This window comes from Anas acuta, chromosome 3 (genome assembly GCF_963932015.1).
Source record: "Anas acuta chromosome 3, bAnaAcu1.1, whole genome shotgun sequence".
NCBI lineage: Eukaryota > Metazoa > Chordata > Aves > Anseriformes > Anatidae > Anas > Anas acuta.
The window spans coordinates 23,126,153-23,143,954 of record NC_088981.1 but is presented as its reverse complement, the minus strand read 5'-3'; the positions used below and the strand labels follow the sequence as shown (position 1 = coordinate 23,143,954).

The following is a 17,802-nucleotide window of genomic DNA, read 5'->3' as shown; positions in this document are numbered from 1 at the left end:
CCAGGACCTTGGTTGAGAGCCCGAGAGCTATTTTGGTTGCTTTTGTCTACCAGCATTGGAGATGTAAAACAGAAAGAAAGGGCCAGTACAAACACCTCCCCCAGCCTGCCCTAGCCTGTGGGATTGGCCGCAGAGACAAGCACAGCCACATCCTAGAGATTTCCAAAAGGCACAGGGATGATCTGCATACCCAGTTTGGATTCCTGAGCCTTTTGCAGATTGCAGTGAATTAACTTTAACATGGTATGTCTCTGTACCTCCCTAATGTGATATACAACAACAAAACACAATATAATCCCTTAGATTAGTTAAACCTACCTGGATGTGCATCTGTTTCATTTTAAAAATTCAGTTGCCACTACAGCAGAGCTGGAAATACGGTGAAGACTGTCTACCTTCATGGAGGTCATTTTCCCTCCAGTAGGTCTTAGGGTTGCATGCTGCGTGAAAGCCAAATTGAGATGGCTCTGTAGTGTTTGTGTCCTCTAGACTTTGGACTTCAAGGTTCTGTCTCCCCTTCCTTCATAGAAATGTCTTCGCTCAAGTCTTTAATATTGAACAGTGCCAGATTCCCTCTAATTTCTGGCCTTGTGCAGTATTTTCAATATTCTTAGCCTGTTATTGTGTAGACCTCAAGCCCCTGAGACAAGGCTTGTATCATATATATAACAAAATGCTCAGTAATTATTTATGATTTTTTGTGGGACGGGATTGCAGCATTTATATACATTATTTAATAACAGATATGGACCACAGTTGTTAAGCAGACAGAAAGATCCATCTTGTCAGGAGGACTGAAGGTGATGTCTCAGCTTGCACGTGTTGTCAGATAACTACATCTGCACACAAACATACTGCACATGTACATTCAAATGAAGTTAAAGCATACTAGTCACCTTTTATTTGATTTAATATTTGTTCATGCAAAGCATTCTGGATTGCTTATCCACGTAATTACTGGAATGGCATCAAACTACCTTACTTGTTATTGTGTGGTCTGTTTTTGCGTGTAGTATTCTTTGCTCTTCATAAAAGAGCGAAACAGAAAGGTTTGAAAATGGTTAGGATCTTTTCCCCCAAATAAGGTATTTCCTTATAAAGAATTCATTGACTTACTGCATTAGAAAACTATCCCATGATCAGGTTAATTTTATTTTTGAACTGGAAGATGAATCCCAGAATCCAGTTGTTCATTTGTAATTCAGCACTAAGCTTAAGAAACAAGAGCAGAAAATGCATAGTTGTAAATCATGCTAGCAGCCACAGAACAATATAATGCTGAGCAGCCATTTTAGGTCTTCAGTTTCTTTATACCCTTTCCACATAATGAAGCCTGCTAAATGAATCCTTATGGGAATCATTCATGAACTTTGTGTTTTCTACATGAAATTCCATGTACAAGAGATTAATTTTGCAAAATAAATGGTCTGTATTCTATAAGAATTAGTTCAAGGTACTTTTTTATTGTTTGCTAGATGTAACAATAGCATTATCCTCTTAAGAAAATGTAAACTCATTCTCCTTGGGGAAAAAAAAAAAAAAAAAAGAAAAAAAAAAAAGAGGGAGAAATATATTTCAGTGGGATTATTTCAATCAGAAAGTCAGAAGGAATAAAGGTGGCAAACACAATTCCTGGTGTATCATATTTGGAAGGATTCTGAGGTCATTTATAGCTGGATATGTGGAACATATCCTACCTTCTTCTCTATTACAGAAATTGCTGAAAGAAACAAACTGTTGCTGTTTCATTTCAGTCTTCAAAGTGAAGCTCTAGCAGTAGATTGAGTAGATGCTCAGCCTAATAAATGTGTGTAATTCTAGCACACTTCTTTTCTAATGCTCTGTTGATGAAATTACCACTTCCTTTCTTCCCAAAATTTGCTTGTGGATAGATATATTATTTTTCTCAGTGAGAAATAATCCAGGTGTCCAATGAACCCAAAGGCTGTGCATTCATTATTCCTATTTAAGTCAATTAGAACAGAGCAGATGCCTCTTCTATTTGATGACTTGCTTCCAGAGAAAGATTAGAGAATTAATTAAAATATACAATCTAATTGAACTGAAATCATAAGATTTTGTTTCTAGGAAACAACTTACAAGTATAAATGAGTCTAGAGTTGTGCATTTATGTCTAAGTATAGAATGTATCATTTCAACCCGCTACACCAAACTTTGAATCTGATGTTCGTTTTCAGACTGCTAGTCTAATTTAGTTTCAGAATGGAGAGTACAGCTTAAGATTCCAAGCACCCAGAGACCTGGATGGGGGCGTAGAAGGGTGACATGTGATTTTTGTTTCAGTTAATTTTAGATTTATTTCTGTTTGTGAGATCAGTTGTCTATTTCTAAAAGTGTTTTCATTTTGGCAGACTCCTCAACTGAAAGACTTATTTCGAGATATTTCCTGTTGAGTAACTGATGGTGCTGCTGCTGAGAGGTAAGGGAAGACATACAATGCTGAAGGGAACGTATGGTATTGTCGTAGTAATGACAGGCATGAAACGGGAGTGCCAAGATCATAGAATCACAGAATGGTTTGGGTTGGAAGGGACCCTCAGCCTGCTGGCCACACTTCTTTTGATGCAGCCCAGGGTATGGTTGGCTTTCTGGGCTGCAAGTGCACATTGCCAGCTCATGCTGAATTTTTCACCAAGCAACACCCCAAGTCCTTCCACTCAGGGCCGCTCTCAATTCATTCTTTGCCCAGCCTGTATTTGTGCTTGGGAGTGCCCTGGCCCAGAAATAAGACCTTGCACTTCTCCTTGTTGAACTTTGTGAGATTTGCACAGGCCCACTCTCAAGCTTGTCAAGGTCTCTCTCTGGATGACATATCTTCCCTCTAGTGTGTTGACTGTACCATACAGCTTGGTGTCATTGGAAACTTGCTGCGGGTGCACTCAGTCTCACTGCCTGTGTTGCCAACAAAGATGTTAAACAGTGTTGGTCCCTGTACCAAGCCCTGTGGACCCCACTCTTCACTGGTCTCCACATGGACATCGAACCATTGACCACAAGTCTTTGACTGCAACCACCCAGCCAATTCCTTATACATTGAGTGGCCCACCCATCAAAACCACGTCTCTCCAATTTAGAGATAAGGATGTTGAGCAAGACAGCGTCAAATGCTTTGCACAAGTGCAGGTAGATGATGTCAGTTGCTCTTCCCTTAGCCACCAATGCTGTAACCCTGCCATAGAAGGCCACCAATGTGGCCAATGTGACCAATGTCAGGCATGGTCTGCGCTTAGTGAAGCCCTGTTGGCTGTCACCAGTCACCTCTTTACATTCCATGTGCCTTAGCACAGTTTCTAGGAGTATCTGCTTCATAAGCTTGCTGGGTGCAGAAGCGAGAGTGACTGGGCTGTAGTTCCCTAGGTCTTCTTTTTAAAATTTAAAAAAAAAAGGGGGGGGGGGGGATTATGTTTCCCTTCTTTCAGTCAATGGGAACTTCACTGGACTGCAGTGATGTCTCAAATATGATGGGCAGGGGCTTAGCAACTTAATCTGCCAATTCGCTCAGGATCCATTGATGTATCTCATCAGGTCCATGGACTTGTGCACCTCTGGGTTCCTTATCTGGTCTCAAACCTGAGCCTCTCCTACAGCGGGCATTTCTTCATTCTCCCAGTCCCTGCTTTTGCCTTCTGTCACTTGTGTGGTCTGGTTGGAGCACTTGCTAGTGAAGACTAAGGCAAAAAAGTCATTGAGTACCTCAGCCTTCTCCATATCCTGGGTAAGCAGGTCTCCCATTTCCTTCTGGAGATGGTCTCCCATTTCCTTAAGTCAGCTCCTCATCCATCCCTATGCAGAGCTGCAGGCGCTCCAGCTGCTCACTGACATAGAGGACAGCACCTCCTCCTCACTTCCCCTGCCTGTCCTTCCTGAAGAGCCTGTGTCCTCCATTCCAACACTCCAGTCATGGGAGCCATCCCAACACATCTTGGTAATGCCAGTGAGGTCATGGCCCTGGAGGTGTGCGTACATCTCTAACTCCTCTTGTTTATTGCCCATGTTACGTGTGTTAGCATAGAGGCATTTTAGTTGGGCCCGTAGTGAAGCTGCCTTACTGCCTGCAGTGGCTGGAACTCCTTTGTGCTGCTCTTCAGGTGCTCTCCTGCTGACCCGTGACCCTCCTCCAGGACTGGGCATCTATTGCTGATACTGGCTTCAAAGTGGGAGGAGTGGGATGGATTGAAGTTCCCCCGGAATCTCTACTGTAAAGCTGTGTTCACCAGCATGGCACGCCTATGACCAAAGATGCTCTTCCCCTTCTCTTGCAGATGGACACCATCAGCCTCCAGCAGACCAGGTTTCTCAATTCGAGTCTCATCGTCTAAGTAATTGAACTCCTGGCTGTGGCACCAGTCTTGTACCCATTTGTTGATTTGCCAGATTCAAAAGGCTCTTTCAAACCCCCTTCCTTTGACTGGGAGGAATGTTGAAAAAGCTACCTGCACTCCCGGGTCCCTTACTGCTGCTCCTGGAGCTGTGTAATCCTTCTTGATGCTCCTCAGGCTGCTCCTGGTTGTATCAGCAGTGCCCGTGTGAAACAACAGCAGGACCAGATTTTTCCTTCCATCTCAGAGCAGCCTAACAAGCAGTGCTGGGAGAGAATGCAGCATACGGTATTATCAGATCTATCTCTCCAGCTTATTGTGTGAGCTCTGTTGCCATGTATTCTGAATGAGGATTGTAATTTGTATTTATGTGATCATAGGTTCTAATCCTTCCCCTTTTATATATACAAAATTCCCAGTCAAACTTTGCAAATGATCTATGTTTGGTTAACACAGGGTTTCTTCATCATTTATTTCCACTGTGCTAAAGACACCAGCAGGATTTTGTATGATACTCCCATTTGGACAAAGCCGTGGCAAAGTGAGACGGTGGCAAAAGTTCTCTCCTTTAAGGTGAATACTCAGAAATCTTGGCATTTTGACAAATTCTGTTGTAGCATCTGGAAGACCACTCTTCCCAACCAAGCATTCTTTTGTCTTCCTTTACTAATGATCACTGCTGTGCAATTACTCTAGTTTCTGCTCCCATCTAAAACTCCTGGCCAATTTCACAGCTGTAATGATAAATTTAATATTAAATAAATAGTGGTGGTTTTTTTTTTGTTTGTTTGTTTGTTTTTTGTTTTTTGTTTTTTTCAGAGTAACAGAGTAAGAGACAATGAAAGAGATGCAACATTGGACATTTAAGTTGAAACTTGTTTTTATTGTGTTGTGGATGTTCTGCTTTTAAGTCCTTTGAATACATTTACACCAGCCTTTTCCTGGTGCTTACAGGTTCTTCATGTAGTTGCTGTAAAGAATGTGGTAGCTGGATAGAAATCATCAGACAAGTGAGCTCAGAATCTCAGGAGAGTATGCCCACAGAACTTGGAAGGTAAAAACGAGGTTATGGAAAGTTCTTAGCTTTTGAGGAAAACCTCTTGCAAAGTATTTAACGAATGTACATAGTAGGATATAGGAACAGAAACATGCTTGTGGCTACTTGAGAGCTGTCAGAAACCAGTAAGACGTGTGAAAGGTGAAATTTGAGAGAAAAATGTTTGTGAAGTTCAGCAGTTTTGTGAATTGCAGTTAACTTCACAAAATTCTTAGAGGATGGATAAAAACTCCAGGGCAGTCTCTTGTGTGCTTATTTAATGTAATTAATTAATGCATTTTCAAACCACTTTTTTTTTTTTTTTTTTTTTTTTTTCCTGTGCAGAGGGATTTTAATTATAGCATGAGGATCATATGTAATTGATGTAAGAGATGTTCACATAAATGGAAATCTGAGCTGCTATGTTTGAAACTAAAGGAAAGAAGAAGTGCCCTACTGGAAGATGGGAGCTTATGTGGGTCAATTTAATCTGAGTAGTGTGTGCTAAAAGTCTGGCTCATTCAGAAAACTCAGATACTGCCTATAACATGTAAAACAGCCTCATGTTGTCATGGGTGAGACTGTAAGGTAGAGATAATGAGGCTAATTTCCTTGTTTTTATGAGGTCAGATATCTATTAAGAAAATAACTTGAAAACACTACAAATCAAAGCTTTACAGAGTAAATCACTCAAATGCTCAAGCAGAAGTCCCATGTCTGAGACCCTCCTGCAGTATGTACTCACTTGGTCTTCCAGAAAAAAAAAAACAAAACACTTCAGACTTTCCTCAGGGATCCAGATGCAAGTGGAGGGAAGAACACCTCTTACTTAGTTAACATATGAATGGAACCAGTAATACGTTTTCTAGGGTAAAATATCATAGTCCTCTGTAAAAGTTACTGGCAAGGGTTCCAAAACATCACTTTTAGTCTCATTTCCTGTAGGTTTCATGGCATCACCTCTAACTTTGATGTGGTATGATCTGATTCATGTATAAAATCCTTGTATAATTCCTTGGGCTAGTAGGTCTTTGTTTTAGCTAGTTCCTGTCCCTTCCCAAGCACAGACTGCAGCAGCTTCCAGCCTGCTCTAAGCTACCACGAGCCACAAGGATCATTTTAGAGCAGCAATCAGACTAAACAATGTTTTTTGTCAAATGAAGCTTGTAATGTGTTTCTTTTTAAACTTCTTCTGAGCTTCCATGGTGAAGTTAAGAGAAGAAGGGATGATGTATAGCAACTATAATGGAATAAATAGCTGGCCTTTCTTTTTTTTTTTTTTAATTTTAAAAGCTAAATTAAAACAATAAATTCAAAGCTCACCTCTACAAAGACAGACTGACTTTGGTATTATATTTCTTCTAGAATCAAGTTTTGAATAATGGTCTCTGAAACAGTATCATGTTCTTTCTTGAAAAGAATACAGCCCATGCGTATGTAGATCTACATCTTGTTCTTTTCATGGCAAAAAGACAGATTAATTCCTACTGGATTTTGTAATTTTTAACATCGTAGTCTCATCACCTTTTTCTAAAGTAGTCTAAAGTAATGTTTCTTTTCCTGATCATGTTACCAGTCATTACTTCAAGGATCATGCAAGGATTTCCCTTGCTGCTGGGCCCTTGCAAATCTTGCATTGCTTCTCATTCAGTTCTGCACCTCTTCTGAAAAGGCTTCTCACCTTGTTGTTTTTTTTTTTTTTTTAAATACCATTCCTATCAGATGCTAATGGTTATGGTTGCTACTGACTTAGAGTGGTTCTAAAACATGAACAGGTAAGAGATGGAAGGCTTTTTATTTCTTTGCAGATAAGCCAATATCCTAGTCGTAAAGTTGTTTTAATAATAATAATTTCAAACATTACAAAGCTGGCACTTCCCCTCCACCCACTGGTGTAGTCACAGCAGAATGAATGGTTCATTGTTATAAGAATCATTTCACTGCACAAGGCAACCTCTATTTGCAATTAGAGGGTTAGAAATGTTCAGCCAATCATGACAATTAAATAAAATGATTGTCTGAGCATCCCTTAGAGCTTTGTTATAAATCAGCCTTTCTTCACACAGTTGGTGCTACCTGCATTTTATTATATACCCACAGAGTCTTTCAGAGTAACAACAACCCTAGTAGAAATAGTCAAGTGAAATGTGATTTCTGTTTGCATATTCAGAGCAAGGAGCAGCTGGCTGCACCTTGAGTAGAGATTGGGTTTATGCAACGAGGACTTGGAACACGGGAGGGAGCTTAGAACAAAGACACAAAATAACAGCGGAGGCTTTCAAGAAACTGAGTTATAAGAACTTTGACAAATCTTATTTAGTGACATGGAGTAGTTGATGTTTTAGGAACAACTGATGTCTGAAGGAGACCAAGATAAAATTTACAACTCCTAAGAAAATAATATGGGGAAGGTTGAATTTATCTAAGCATAACAGAGATAAATAAGGAAAGTTTTACAAGAAAGAACTTCCTGACAGTGAAATGTATTTCAGATAGCATGAGGTTGGTTTTTAACCAAAACTCTGGAAACAATCTAGTGGGGGGGGTCCTTTTACTGGGAGTTTTCTACCTCAGTTTATTTATTTTGATGTTTTCCAGGAGAAGAGTGATGTTTTCTTACCAGGCAGTTAGGAAATCCAGCATTCAGCAAGTGTTTGAAAAAGGCCATGTTCCTATGAAAAACATTATTATTTTTTTGAATGTGGACTCTCTACTCTCTACTTTCTATTGAATGTTATGCTCAGAAAGTGGTGAATTGACCACACTGACTACATTCCTGACTGTACCATGCCAGTCAGTGGCAAACACTCAGTATGAGTGGTTTAGAAAAAAACACTGTGAAATAGGAAAGAGGATAAGATTGTTCTGTTCTCTCTAAGTCTGGAATGAGCAGGAAAACTTCCATCACTGTCTATGTGATTGTATTTCTGAAACATGGAAGCTAAACTAACAGAGGAAGTGCAGAATTAAATACTCAACGGAGACCGTGATTACTGTTGATACTGATGCATAGTCCTTCGAAGTGTGACTTAGGACCAGTTGCAAGGAATTCCTTCACACTGATTTCAAAGAGCATATCTTAGTTTTGAAATTGCTGCTTACTAGCTATAGTAATAATAATGGCATGTGTTAGTGTTATAATCTCTTAAGAGCTCATTTCTTCACATGTCTTTTTATAGAAACATTAATTCATTTGGCAAACATTTTTGCGATGTTCTTTCTAAAATACTGAAGAAGAATATTTTTGCAACTGCTGCTTTGTATATTTTGGGTCTCATGCATGATTTATCACTTACTAAATTTGAAATCCAGATTATGGAGTTGGCTATGGCCATTGCCAGAAAGCAAAATCTGCAGTGCTGGAAAGGAGTTAAAGAGGTTATCATCATCTTACTAAGTTTCTACCTTTCTTGGAACAATATTTGTTCCAGCTTTGCAGTCAACAAATGCGAACTCACAATAGCAAAAGTTGTCATTCGTCTATAATCAGGACATTATATTTGTTTCAAGTTATTCCAACTTCGCAGTCAGTGGAAATCAACAAGCTATAGTAAAAACGTTGTCATTCATCTATAACTGGGACAGTAATTTTATCGTAAGTTATTCCAACTTTGCAGTGAATGGAAACTAACCAGCAATAGTAAGTGTGTTGTCAGTCATCTAAAATAGAAGGGAGGAGAAAGGAGAAAGATGGTTAGAAGACAGAACACATTTGTAACAGAGTCAGAGCAAAATAATTCCAGTGTTGTGATGCGTTTTGCAATTGAGCTTTTTTTTTGCTTGCTTGTTTGTTTGTTGAAGATAAATTGCAAAGTACTTAACATCGGCAAAATTTGGTCCCGGCTTCCAACTGAAAGTCTGCACCACCTCCTTTGGCTTCTGCCCAACTAAACTTTGACAAAAGGAAGAGGTACAGTGCAGTAAACAATGCTCTGGTAAAGTCAAATCGCTGCTGGTGTTGGGGCCAAGAAGCAAGATAAGCAGCTGTTTGCAGGGCTCAGGGCTGTTTCAGCTATAATGCAGCAGATAACTAATACAAGGCAACAGAGCCAAGTATTAAAGCTAGCTTGGATACGAAGGGCTGCAGTGTAGGCATCCCTTTAAGAGTAATAGCTCTTTTAAGAAAGAAGTCTTTTTTTTTTTTTTTTTTTTTTTTTTTTCCCAAATGCTACAAGTGCATTGTAGGCACTTAACAATTATTAATAATAGCTAATTAATAATGGCTCAAATCCATGGCTGTAGTTAAGGAACGTAAAGCATAACTCATACAGAGTAGTAAGATGACTCAAAACCATCTTAACCAAATCCTGGGCCAGCTTTGTGCCTGGACTTTACTCCAGCATAAGATACAGCAGCAGAGTACAATTTGTTCTGAGACATTAGCAAGGGAGAGCAAAGAATGTAATGAATAAATTTTATTGGTAATGCATAACAAGAATGCAGACTGGTGGCAAATAAGACCGTTAGGGGATAAGAGCATAAAATTAGATGGAGGAAGATGAGATTGGTCTATCGCAGTGGTTCTAAATCAAAATGTCACCTCAGAAACTACAAAAGTCAGCAGCGGAGAGGAGGTGAGTGAAAGACAAGGGTCAAAACAACAATCATACTTTATCTGAATGTCAGAAAAGCATTTCTATGCATTGATTTACATTTGATTGTACTTACACAAAAAGAGACTTCAGCCCTCACCGAATCGCCTACAGCACAATACAAATTCTTTTCGTAATAATTCGGGAGGGGAGGGGGAAGGGGGAAGCAATCCAGTTTTATTCAAGGAATTTTCACTTAAGTATTTCAGTCTACTGGGAACAGACTGAAAGAAACATACCATACTCCAGCCTCACATCTACAGAGGTTTATGGTTAGATTTTATGATGCTATTTGACACTATGAGGAACACTTTTAGGAACTTTGGTGGAAAGACACTGTGGAAAGCTTCGGCTGTTATTTTTTTTCCTCTTCAGTCATGCTTGATGGAAGATCTATAAATTGTTTACCTGTATAACGAGGAGCAGGGTCTGCTGGCAGTAAGACTGAGATTCACATTCAGGACTCAGAAGACTGTGTTTGATAGTAAAGGATTTACTTCTTTTTCTGGTGATGTTACTTTGCCTTTCTTTTTTTTTTTTTCTTTTTTACAATGAAACAAAAATAGTGTTCCATTACGAAAAGACGTTGCTGACTACTGCTGTAGTTATCTGCTGACTCATCCCAGTAATTATAATTGTTTTAGCATTCTTAACGAGTTTTTGAGATAGTTTACCCTTCTTCCCCTAGAAGACAGTTGAGAAATACTGCATAATTTCATAAATAAAGCTAAAGAGTCTTTGGTTAAAACACCCTGAATGGTGCGCTACGCAACACTTCAGCAGTCAGCTGACTCATGGCAACCTGAAATCGAAAATTACTTGGGAGTGAGGTAAAGAAAGGACGAAAAGAATTACAGTACATTTTAACTATCTTTATAATAGTCTGATCCTCATCTTGTTCAAATCCATGGAGTTGGTATAGACGTCATCTCTGTGTCTGATTGAGAGCAAAATATATATTTATAAATTAGATTAACATAATCAGTGATGAAAATAATATATTAAATTACATAACTGACTTCTGTTTTGATAATCTCAGATGTTAGCAGGAGTGTACTGCCAGAGCCATTTTCTTTTGGCCCACCATTTATTTTTGGAAATCCTGCCACTATCACCAAAGAGAAGGTATTAGCTTTCTCTCTGAAAGTGCTTTGTTGTTGCAATTCTCTCGCCTCTATTATATCGTAAATTGCATTTTCTTTCTGTATTAGCTGTACAGAGAATAATTCCAATAGAAATAAAAAATCTTTTCCTACATATTAAAAAACAAACTCTAGACACATTAACTAAAAAAGAACAATAACGTTCAAAAAACAAAACAAACAACATTCTCCCCCAAAGTAACCCACTCCCCCCACTGCAGAAACCTCTCTGATGCACATCCTACACTATGCTGTTTGCAGAGCATTAAAGAAGGCCAAAGTGATCTTGTGTGAACGCTGCTGTCCTAGGACACTAACTATAATGAGACATGTGAAGATCTCAGCTGTTTTTTTGTCTTAAATACAAACAGACTTTCCAGAGAAACAAAGACTGTAAAATGGAAGATTGTTTCAGGGAAAATGGGGGAAACCTCGCTGTGAGAGGATGGATTACTATGCTTTTTGAAGCTTTTGGATTCCCCCAATGACTCCAGAACATTAGTCACACATTCTCCTCATGACCTTGTATTGAGGGTGATCCATGGTGATGATATGAGACCAGACTCAGCTGGGTTTGCTCAGGAGTAGCCTGCCAAACCTCTTGCATCTGGCTGATGCTAAACAGAAACACATTCTCTTCTGGTTTATGCCTTGGTGATCCTTTTCTCTAGCATTCAGAAAGCCTCCACTGGTTTGTTCGGAGCAGAGACGCACCATACCACTCAACCCGAGCTGTCTCATCCATCGGAAACATCTGAATTCCAGTCCTCGGTTTCAGCTGAGCAACGGGAAATGCAAAAGGGATCATTGCAAAGTGGCTTTTGGGTACTCTGAGCTGCTTGGATCCCATGGAAGGAAGGTATGAACACAACTTCAACACAAATTAGAAGAGACATTATATGCCCCTGCCTCTTAAGTTGTCAGCAGCCCAAGGTTAGCAGCGTGACACCATCAGCTACCAAGGCTTCTGCCACATTCTTTTTGTGGAGAAAGGAGGGAGGTGGGGGGTGATTTGGAGGGCATTAACACCCATGCTATGCTGCGAAAGATGCTGAGAAGGATGATGGTAGAACTGCACAAAGTGACTTGGACACATCTAATGATTGCAGCTTGGGAACACGTGGGCCAGTTACAAGAAATTGCAGATTTCTCAATACGTAATTCAGAACCATAAATATATACATGGCCCTAACTCATTTTTCTGCTAGACTGCTTTAATTTCTTGACACTAACATTGCTAAATGGACCTGGAAATAAAAACACACTCAACATTTATAATTGATTTCTGCCCTAATTCATTTTGGCTCCCCTGCTTCTCATAGAACTAATATGAGTTCCTAAAGATGTAATATTTTGTTACAGATTAATTCAGTGGGATTTAGACTAAGCTAGTGTCCAGCATGACTTTGCACTTGGTGACATCTGTGATACCAGCATGCAAAATGGTTCTTCTGGCATTTTTACAAATTATATTGTACCACAGAGTATGCCTTGAGAAATCAAGCTATAACCATGTCTGGTTTGGCTAACACATAGAAATACAATAATGATTTTATTATTATTATTATTTTTTTAAGGAGTAACAGTTTCTGGCTCTTTTCATTCCCTCTCAGGCAGACTTGTTGCTCAGGCATACTTTCAGTGGTTTTATATACATGTCACAGTCAAAGTTCCTTTAGATTTGACTAGTATAACCAAACAGTCACATCAGAACAGTCCCATCAGCATCCTGATTTTTTTTCTAGTGTTGAACAAATGGGATTTCAGAACAGAATCCTTTCCCAAACATCTTCACATTCCTTCTGCTGGTGTATCTCCTAGAGCCAGTTAAATATCTATCCTGGATATATCTGTAAGATGCATGGATGTATGTTAGGTATAGATCTTCACAATCATATTTGGCTGCCTCCAAGATACGTTTCACTGCCAGAATGGCTTACTTGTCAAAGCTTTTATTCGGAGGACATTCTGGGGATACAGTAACCCCAGACCTTGGAAAACACCCGATTGATTCTTGAAGGTTCTTAAGGTCCACGGTCAGTCATGAACGTCCTGAATATTTAATGGGAGCAATTAAGATAAGTGTATTAAGATAAGTGTCAGATTCAGTCGAGTCCCTTATTTCAGACCGTGTGAACATTGTTGTCAATGGTACCCACTTAATTTTTAAGAGCATGATGCTGCTTTTCTGATTACTCATCTGCATTTTGTGATTCACCTCTACAGATGCGTTTTCATTGACATCATCCCTATGCCAGTAAAAACATGCAAACCTTTCTTATTAAACCGGTATTCCTTCACTTCCATTTCAGAGCCCATCACTCTGATTTCTGAGCTGGTATTTCCTAACAGCTGCTCTTTTCATGTTTTTTCAGCCTGACGGGCTTTAGGGTGCATTTATTGTGCTCCTCAGGCCGGGCCTGGCACCGGGGCAGTGTGCTGACCCTGAGGGGTGTGTGGGGGGCCAGGCAGGTGAGACTTGTGGTAAATGTGTGGATGAAGTGCCAGCTGGATCAGAAATATGTCAAGGTGTGTGCGTATATATGTGTGTGTGTGTATATATGTGTGTATATGTGTGTGTGTGTGTGTGTGTATGCGTGTGTGTATATACATATCTGTGTGTGTACATGTGTTTATACAACTCTACACCTTTTCACAGCTAAAAATCTAAGGATTCATGAAGTAAACCATCGAGCCACACACAATTATTTCGCTTTTAATCGCTTTTAATGACGGAGGGGCCGCGGCTGCCGAGGACAAAGGGCTGCCTCCGCCGGCGCCGCCGCACCTGAGGCCCGGCCTCCTTCCCCCCCCCCCCCTCCCCGTACCCTGCCGGGGGGCGTGGGCTGTGCTGTGCCGCCCCGCCCTCCCCGCCGCTCCCCCGGCCCCGGCGGTGCCGCCGGCCTCCCCCGCTCTCCCCTCGCCCTCCCCCTGCCTGTGTTGGCTCTTCCCCGCCCCTTTCCCCCACCTCTCCGGCCCGTCCCGCCCCCGGCGCCCCGCGGTGCTGTGGCCCGGCCCGGTGGCGGCGGAGGGAGGAGGGAGGGAGGCGGGCGGGCGCTGAGGCAGCCGCGGCTCTCGCTGTCCCTTGAGGCGCCGGCCCCTGAGGAGCAGCGCAGCGCGGAGCTGAGCGAGGGAGCGGCAGCGGCTCCGCCACGCCGGGCAGCGCCATGAGGTGAGGCGGTGGCCGTGGTGGCGGCGGTGGTGGAGGTGTCGGGGGGCCCCCGGCTCTAACGGTCCGCGGCAGCCTGAGGCGGGGGGCTCGGGGAGGAGGAGGAGGAGGAGGAGGACGAAGAGGAGGAGGCGGCGGCGGGGGCCGGGCCGGGGGGAGCCCCGCGGTGGGGGAGGGCTCCATTGTTAGCGCCGCGTGGGGGAAGGGCGGCCACAACGGCACCAACGGCCACAACGGCACCAACGGCACCAACGGCCCCGGCCCCCGCGGCGGAGTTGCGGGGAGAGGGAGCGGGCCCGGGGCGGCCCCTCAGGGCAGGGCAGAGCGGGCTGTGCCGGCGCCTTTCAGCCTTTCCCTTTCTTCCTTTCTTCCCTTCCCCGTTCCCCACACCCCCCCCGGCACCGGCGGGTGTTGCATTGCAGCAGCGGCGGCCGGGCGATCGATCGGCGGGGGCGGGGGGCTGGGGGCTGCCCGCTCCTCTCAGGGGCTCGGGGCGGCCGCCGCCAGCCCCAGCCCCAGCCCCTTCCTCAGCCCCTGCCTCAGCCCCAAGCCCTGCCCTGCCCGGCCCCGCGGGCTCGCTGCGGGCTCATTCATTTGGGGCCGGGCTCCTGCCGCCGCTCCTCGCCCCTTGGCTTTGCCTCCCAGGCTCCGCGCTCCGCCTAGGCCTGGCCCCGCCGGGCGCTGCCCCCGGGGGTGCAGCGCTGGGAGCGGGCCCTCCTTTGTGCTCCCTGCGGGGCACAGCGCAATCCCAGGCACCTTTTCCAACTTCTTGTGCCCCCCCCCCCCCCCCACCGTGTGTCCACACCTTCCGTGCGAAGCCTTGAGGCTGGAAGCGTGGCGAGGTCCCCCCCTGTTTCAGACCAAACTTTATTCCTGTATTTCCCTCTGGTCTTCTTTGTTAACACCAAGTATTTATATACTCCATTATTTCAACCCTCATTTTGTGTTAGCATACTTTATTTTCCCTTTCCCATATGACTCTGGAGATGATGCCCCGCAAGTTCAAAGTTACAACGTACAAAACCTTACAGCTCCTTCTAACGCAGCGGTTTTATTTCGATAATCTTTAACGTACTGAGTTGACGCTAACCTCACAAAGGCTGATGCAAACATCTTGAGAAGCCCCGTATAAATTTGGTTTCTATACTGGCAAAAAAAAAAATAAAATACTTGGAATGTGTGGTTGATGCTGAGTGAAGTAAGCCCTACCAGCAAGTCTGTGCTCTCGCTGATGTAACTGCGTGTGTCCTAGGGCTCATGCCAGTTCAGAGGCAGCACAATGTTCCTCTTAACCAGCACAACAGGAAAGTGCCTGTGTTGAACCTACCCTTAGGTTGCTTATTTAGGTGATTTGATTCGTTGGCTTCAAGCAGTTAGTAAACGTCGGCAAATGATCTGGTTGTGTGCCTGAAACTTCCTACCTGCTCCGGAGTACGCAACGTGAGGCTGGTAAGAGGGAAGCTCCACTGCGAGGTGAATGGTCTCGCTGAGTGGCCATGGGGTGTTTTGAAGAAAGCTGACTCCAGAGGCTCGATTCCAAACCTTTTGGAGAAGAAAAAAAAAAAAAAAAAAAGAAGAAGCAAGCTGTACCAATTAAACTACACAAGTTACGAAAACGATGTGGTTAAAGCAGTATTTTCCTCTCTACAGAGGCACCATTAAATTGACTCGGTTTTGTTTAATTGGTCCAGCTCCAGTACAATGGCAAGCTTTCACTGCACGCTCTCCCTTTGGACTTGTTTAGACTCGGATTGACGCTATATTTCTGAAACATGTTTAAACCAATATCTGCACACCCTATTATGTTTGAGCAATGAATTTTAACGTGTATTTGCTGGTTAAGGCAAGTCCTGATGGGGGAGGAGTGAGGAGGTGGATAGGATAAGTGACCAGTGCTTCCTATATAGCTCTTCTACGTGCAGGTATTACTAAAAATATGCTTTTGACATGAATGATGTTGATGGTTTCCTGCAATGCATAAACCGCATTCTGCTATTGCTGTTCCATAGGTACGTATGCAGTTGGTGCTCCAATTTATATAAAAAGAAATAAATATCAGCAGTCATTCTGAGATGAGGTGGGTGCTCCCCCACCCCCTTCCAGAAAAAAACCCTCAGTTTCTGAAATGCCCTTTGGTGCCTACATGTGTGAGAACCTAATCTTTGGCCATGTCAAACCTGACACGATCATGATAATTTCATGTTAAGGCCTCACCTCTTGTCTAGGCTGCCTAGAGGATCAGTTGCTAAAAAGCAAACTAGTTGTCCTTATGGTAGGTAAAATGAAACATCATCGCAGACAGCATCTTTATATTGTGAAATAAGAACTCAATAAGATGCCAACATCACAGCACAAGTTGAACACAAGAATTAATTCTTGCAGTAGTCTGTTTTGTATTTGAATCAAATTTAAATGCTCTTTGGGCAGCATCTGTTAGGGTTGCAGGTGGCCGATAACGTTTATTAGACTTAATATTAAGCATCCCAGTTAAAAGGTCTAGCCCAAGAATGAAGTGATTCAGTTCAGGACACAACTTGAACAGCCACCCCCCAGCTTTAGATAAACAGTTGGTTTTGATGAACACCCATTTCTCTTACTGTATTGTGGCTAGCTGACAAAGGACTGCTCTTAATGTAGTTTCCTGAACGGACTTATAATAGGAACCCAGAAATAGGTGTATTCGGTGAGATTTCCATTTGCTAGCCAAATGGAATGTGATGCTGGGAAAAAGTAGTCAAAGTATAAATAGCAGCACAATTTTGTGCCCTTGTTCTAGGAATAGCGTAGCTTCCCATTGTATTTATACAAGAAGCTCATGTGTAAACAGAATGATAGCGAAGGCTGTGTTGAAATCTGTGTTATAGAAGCTGAAGAACATAACTACTGGTGCAGTTGGGACTCTGCAGTGAAGGCTAACTGATTGATCTTAAGTTTTTATTTTTTGGTATCTAGCTCATTTTGTATGCTTACTCTAAAAATAAATGAGCTTCCTGAGATGCTGACTTTTTAAATCAAACTGTGTACTGCTTTCTCTTGGGGTTTCTGCATCCATTTCTTTGTGTGGGAAAGAATTGTTTTTCATTAGTGTGCTAGTGAGAAAGCAGACTGCTTAATCTTGTTTTGTTACCCAAGTTTCAGGGTTTCAGAACTGGGAAAGAAACAGTATTATTTTAGATCTTTTTTTTTTTTTTTTTTTTTTTTTAAATTCCATTGTTTGTAGAGCTCACGGAATCACAGAATGGTTGAGGTTGGGAGGGACCTGGAGATGATCTGCTCCAGCCCCCTGCCAAGCAGGGTCACCTAGAGCACACTGTGCAGGATGGCATCCAGGCAGGTTTTGAATGTCTCCAGAGAAGGAGACTCCGCAGCCTCACCGGGCAACCTGTGCCAGTGCACTGTCACTCTTACAGTAAATAAATATTTCCTCATATTCAACTGGGAATTCCTGTGCTTCAGTTTGTGCCTGTTGCCTCTTACCTTCTCACTGGGCACCAATATTCATTTCTTAACTCATATTTGTAGC

General features: G+C 42.5%; 1 protein-coding gene across 11 annotated transcripts in view; it reads left to right on the top strand.

Annotated features, from left to right (window-relative positions):
- Window positions 1–17,802, top strand: part of ENAH (ENAH actin regulator) — a 110,999-nt gene that overhangs the window by 8,647 nt on the left and 84,550 nt on the right. For 6 of the 11 annotated variants that reach the window (XM_068676101.1, XM_068676102.1, XM_068676109.1 and 3 more), the window contains exons 3-4: window positions 2,373–2,440; window positions 5,295–5,394. In XM_068676101.1, coding sequence (XP_068532202.1) covers window positions 2,422–2,440; window positions 5,295–5,394 — 119 coding nt within the window. In that variant the 5' untranslated portion in view covers window positions 2,373–2,421. Of the gene's footprint in view, window positions 1–2,372; window positions 2,441–3,608; window positions 3,737–3,812; window positions 4,914–5,294; window positions 5,395–11,781; window positions 11,970–13,993; window positions 14,283–17,802 lie in introns of those variants that run through there. The other 5 variants (XM_068676104.1, XM_068676105.1, XM_068676106.1 and 2 more) reach the window with 5 other exon arrangements.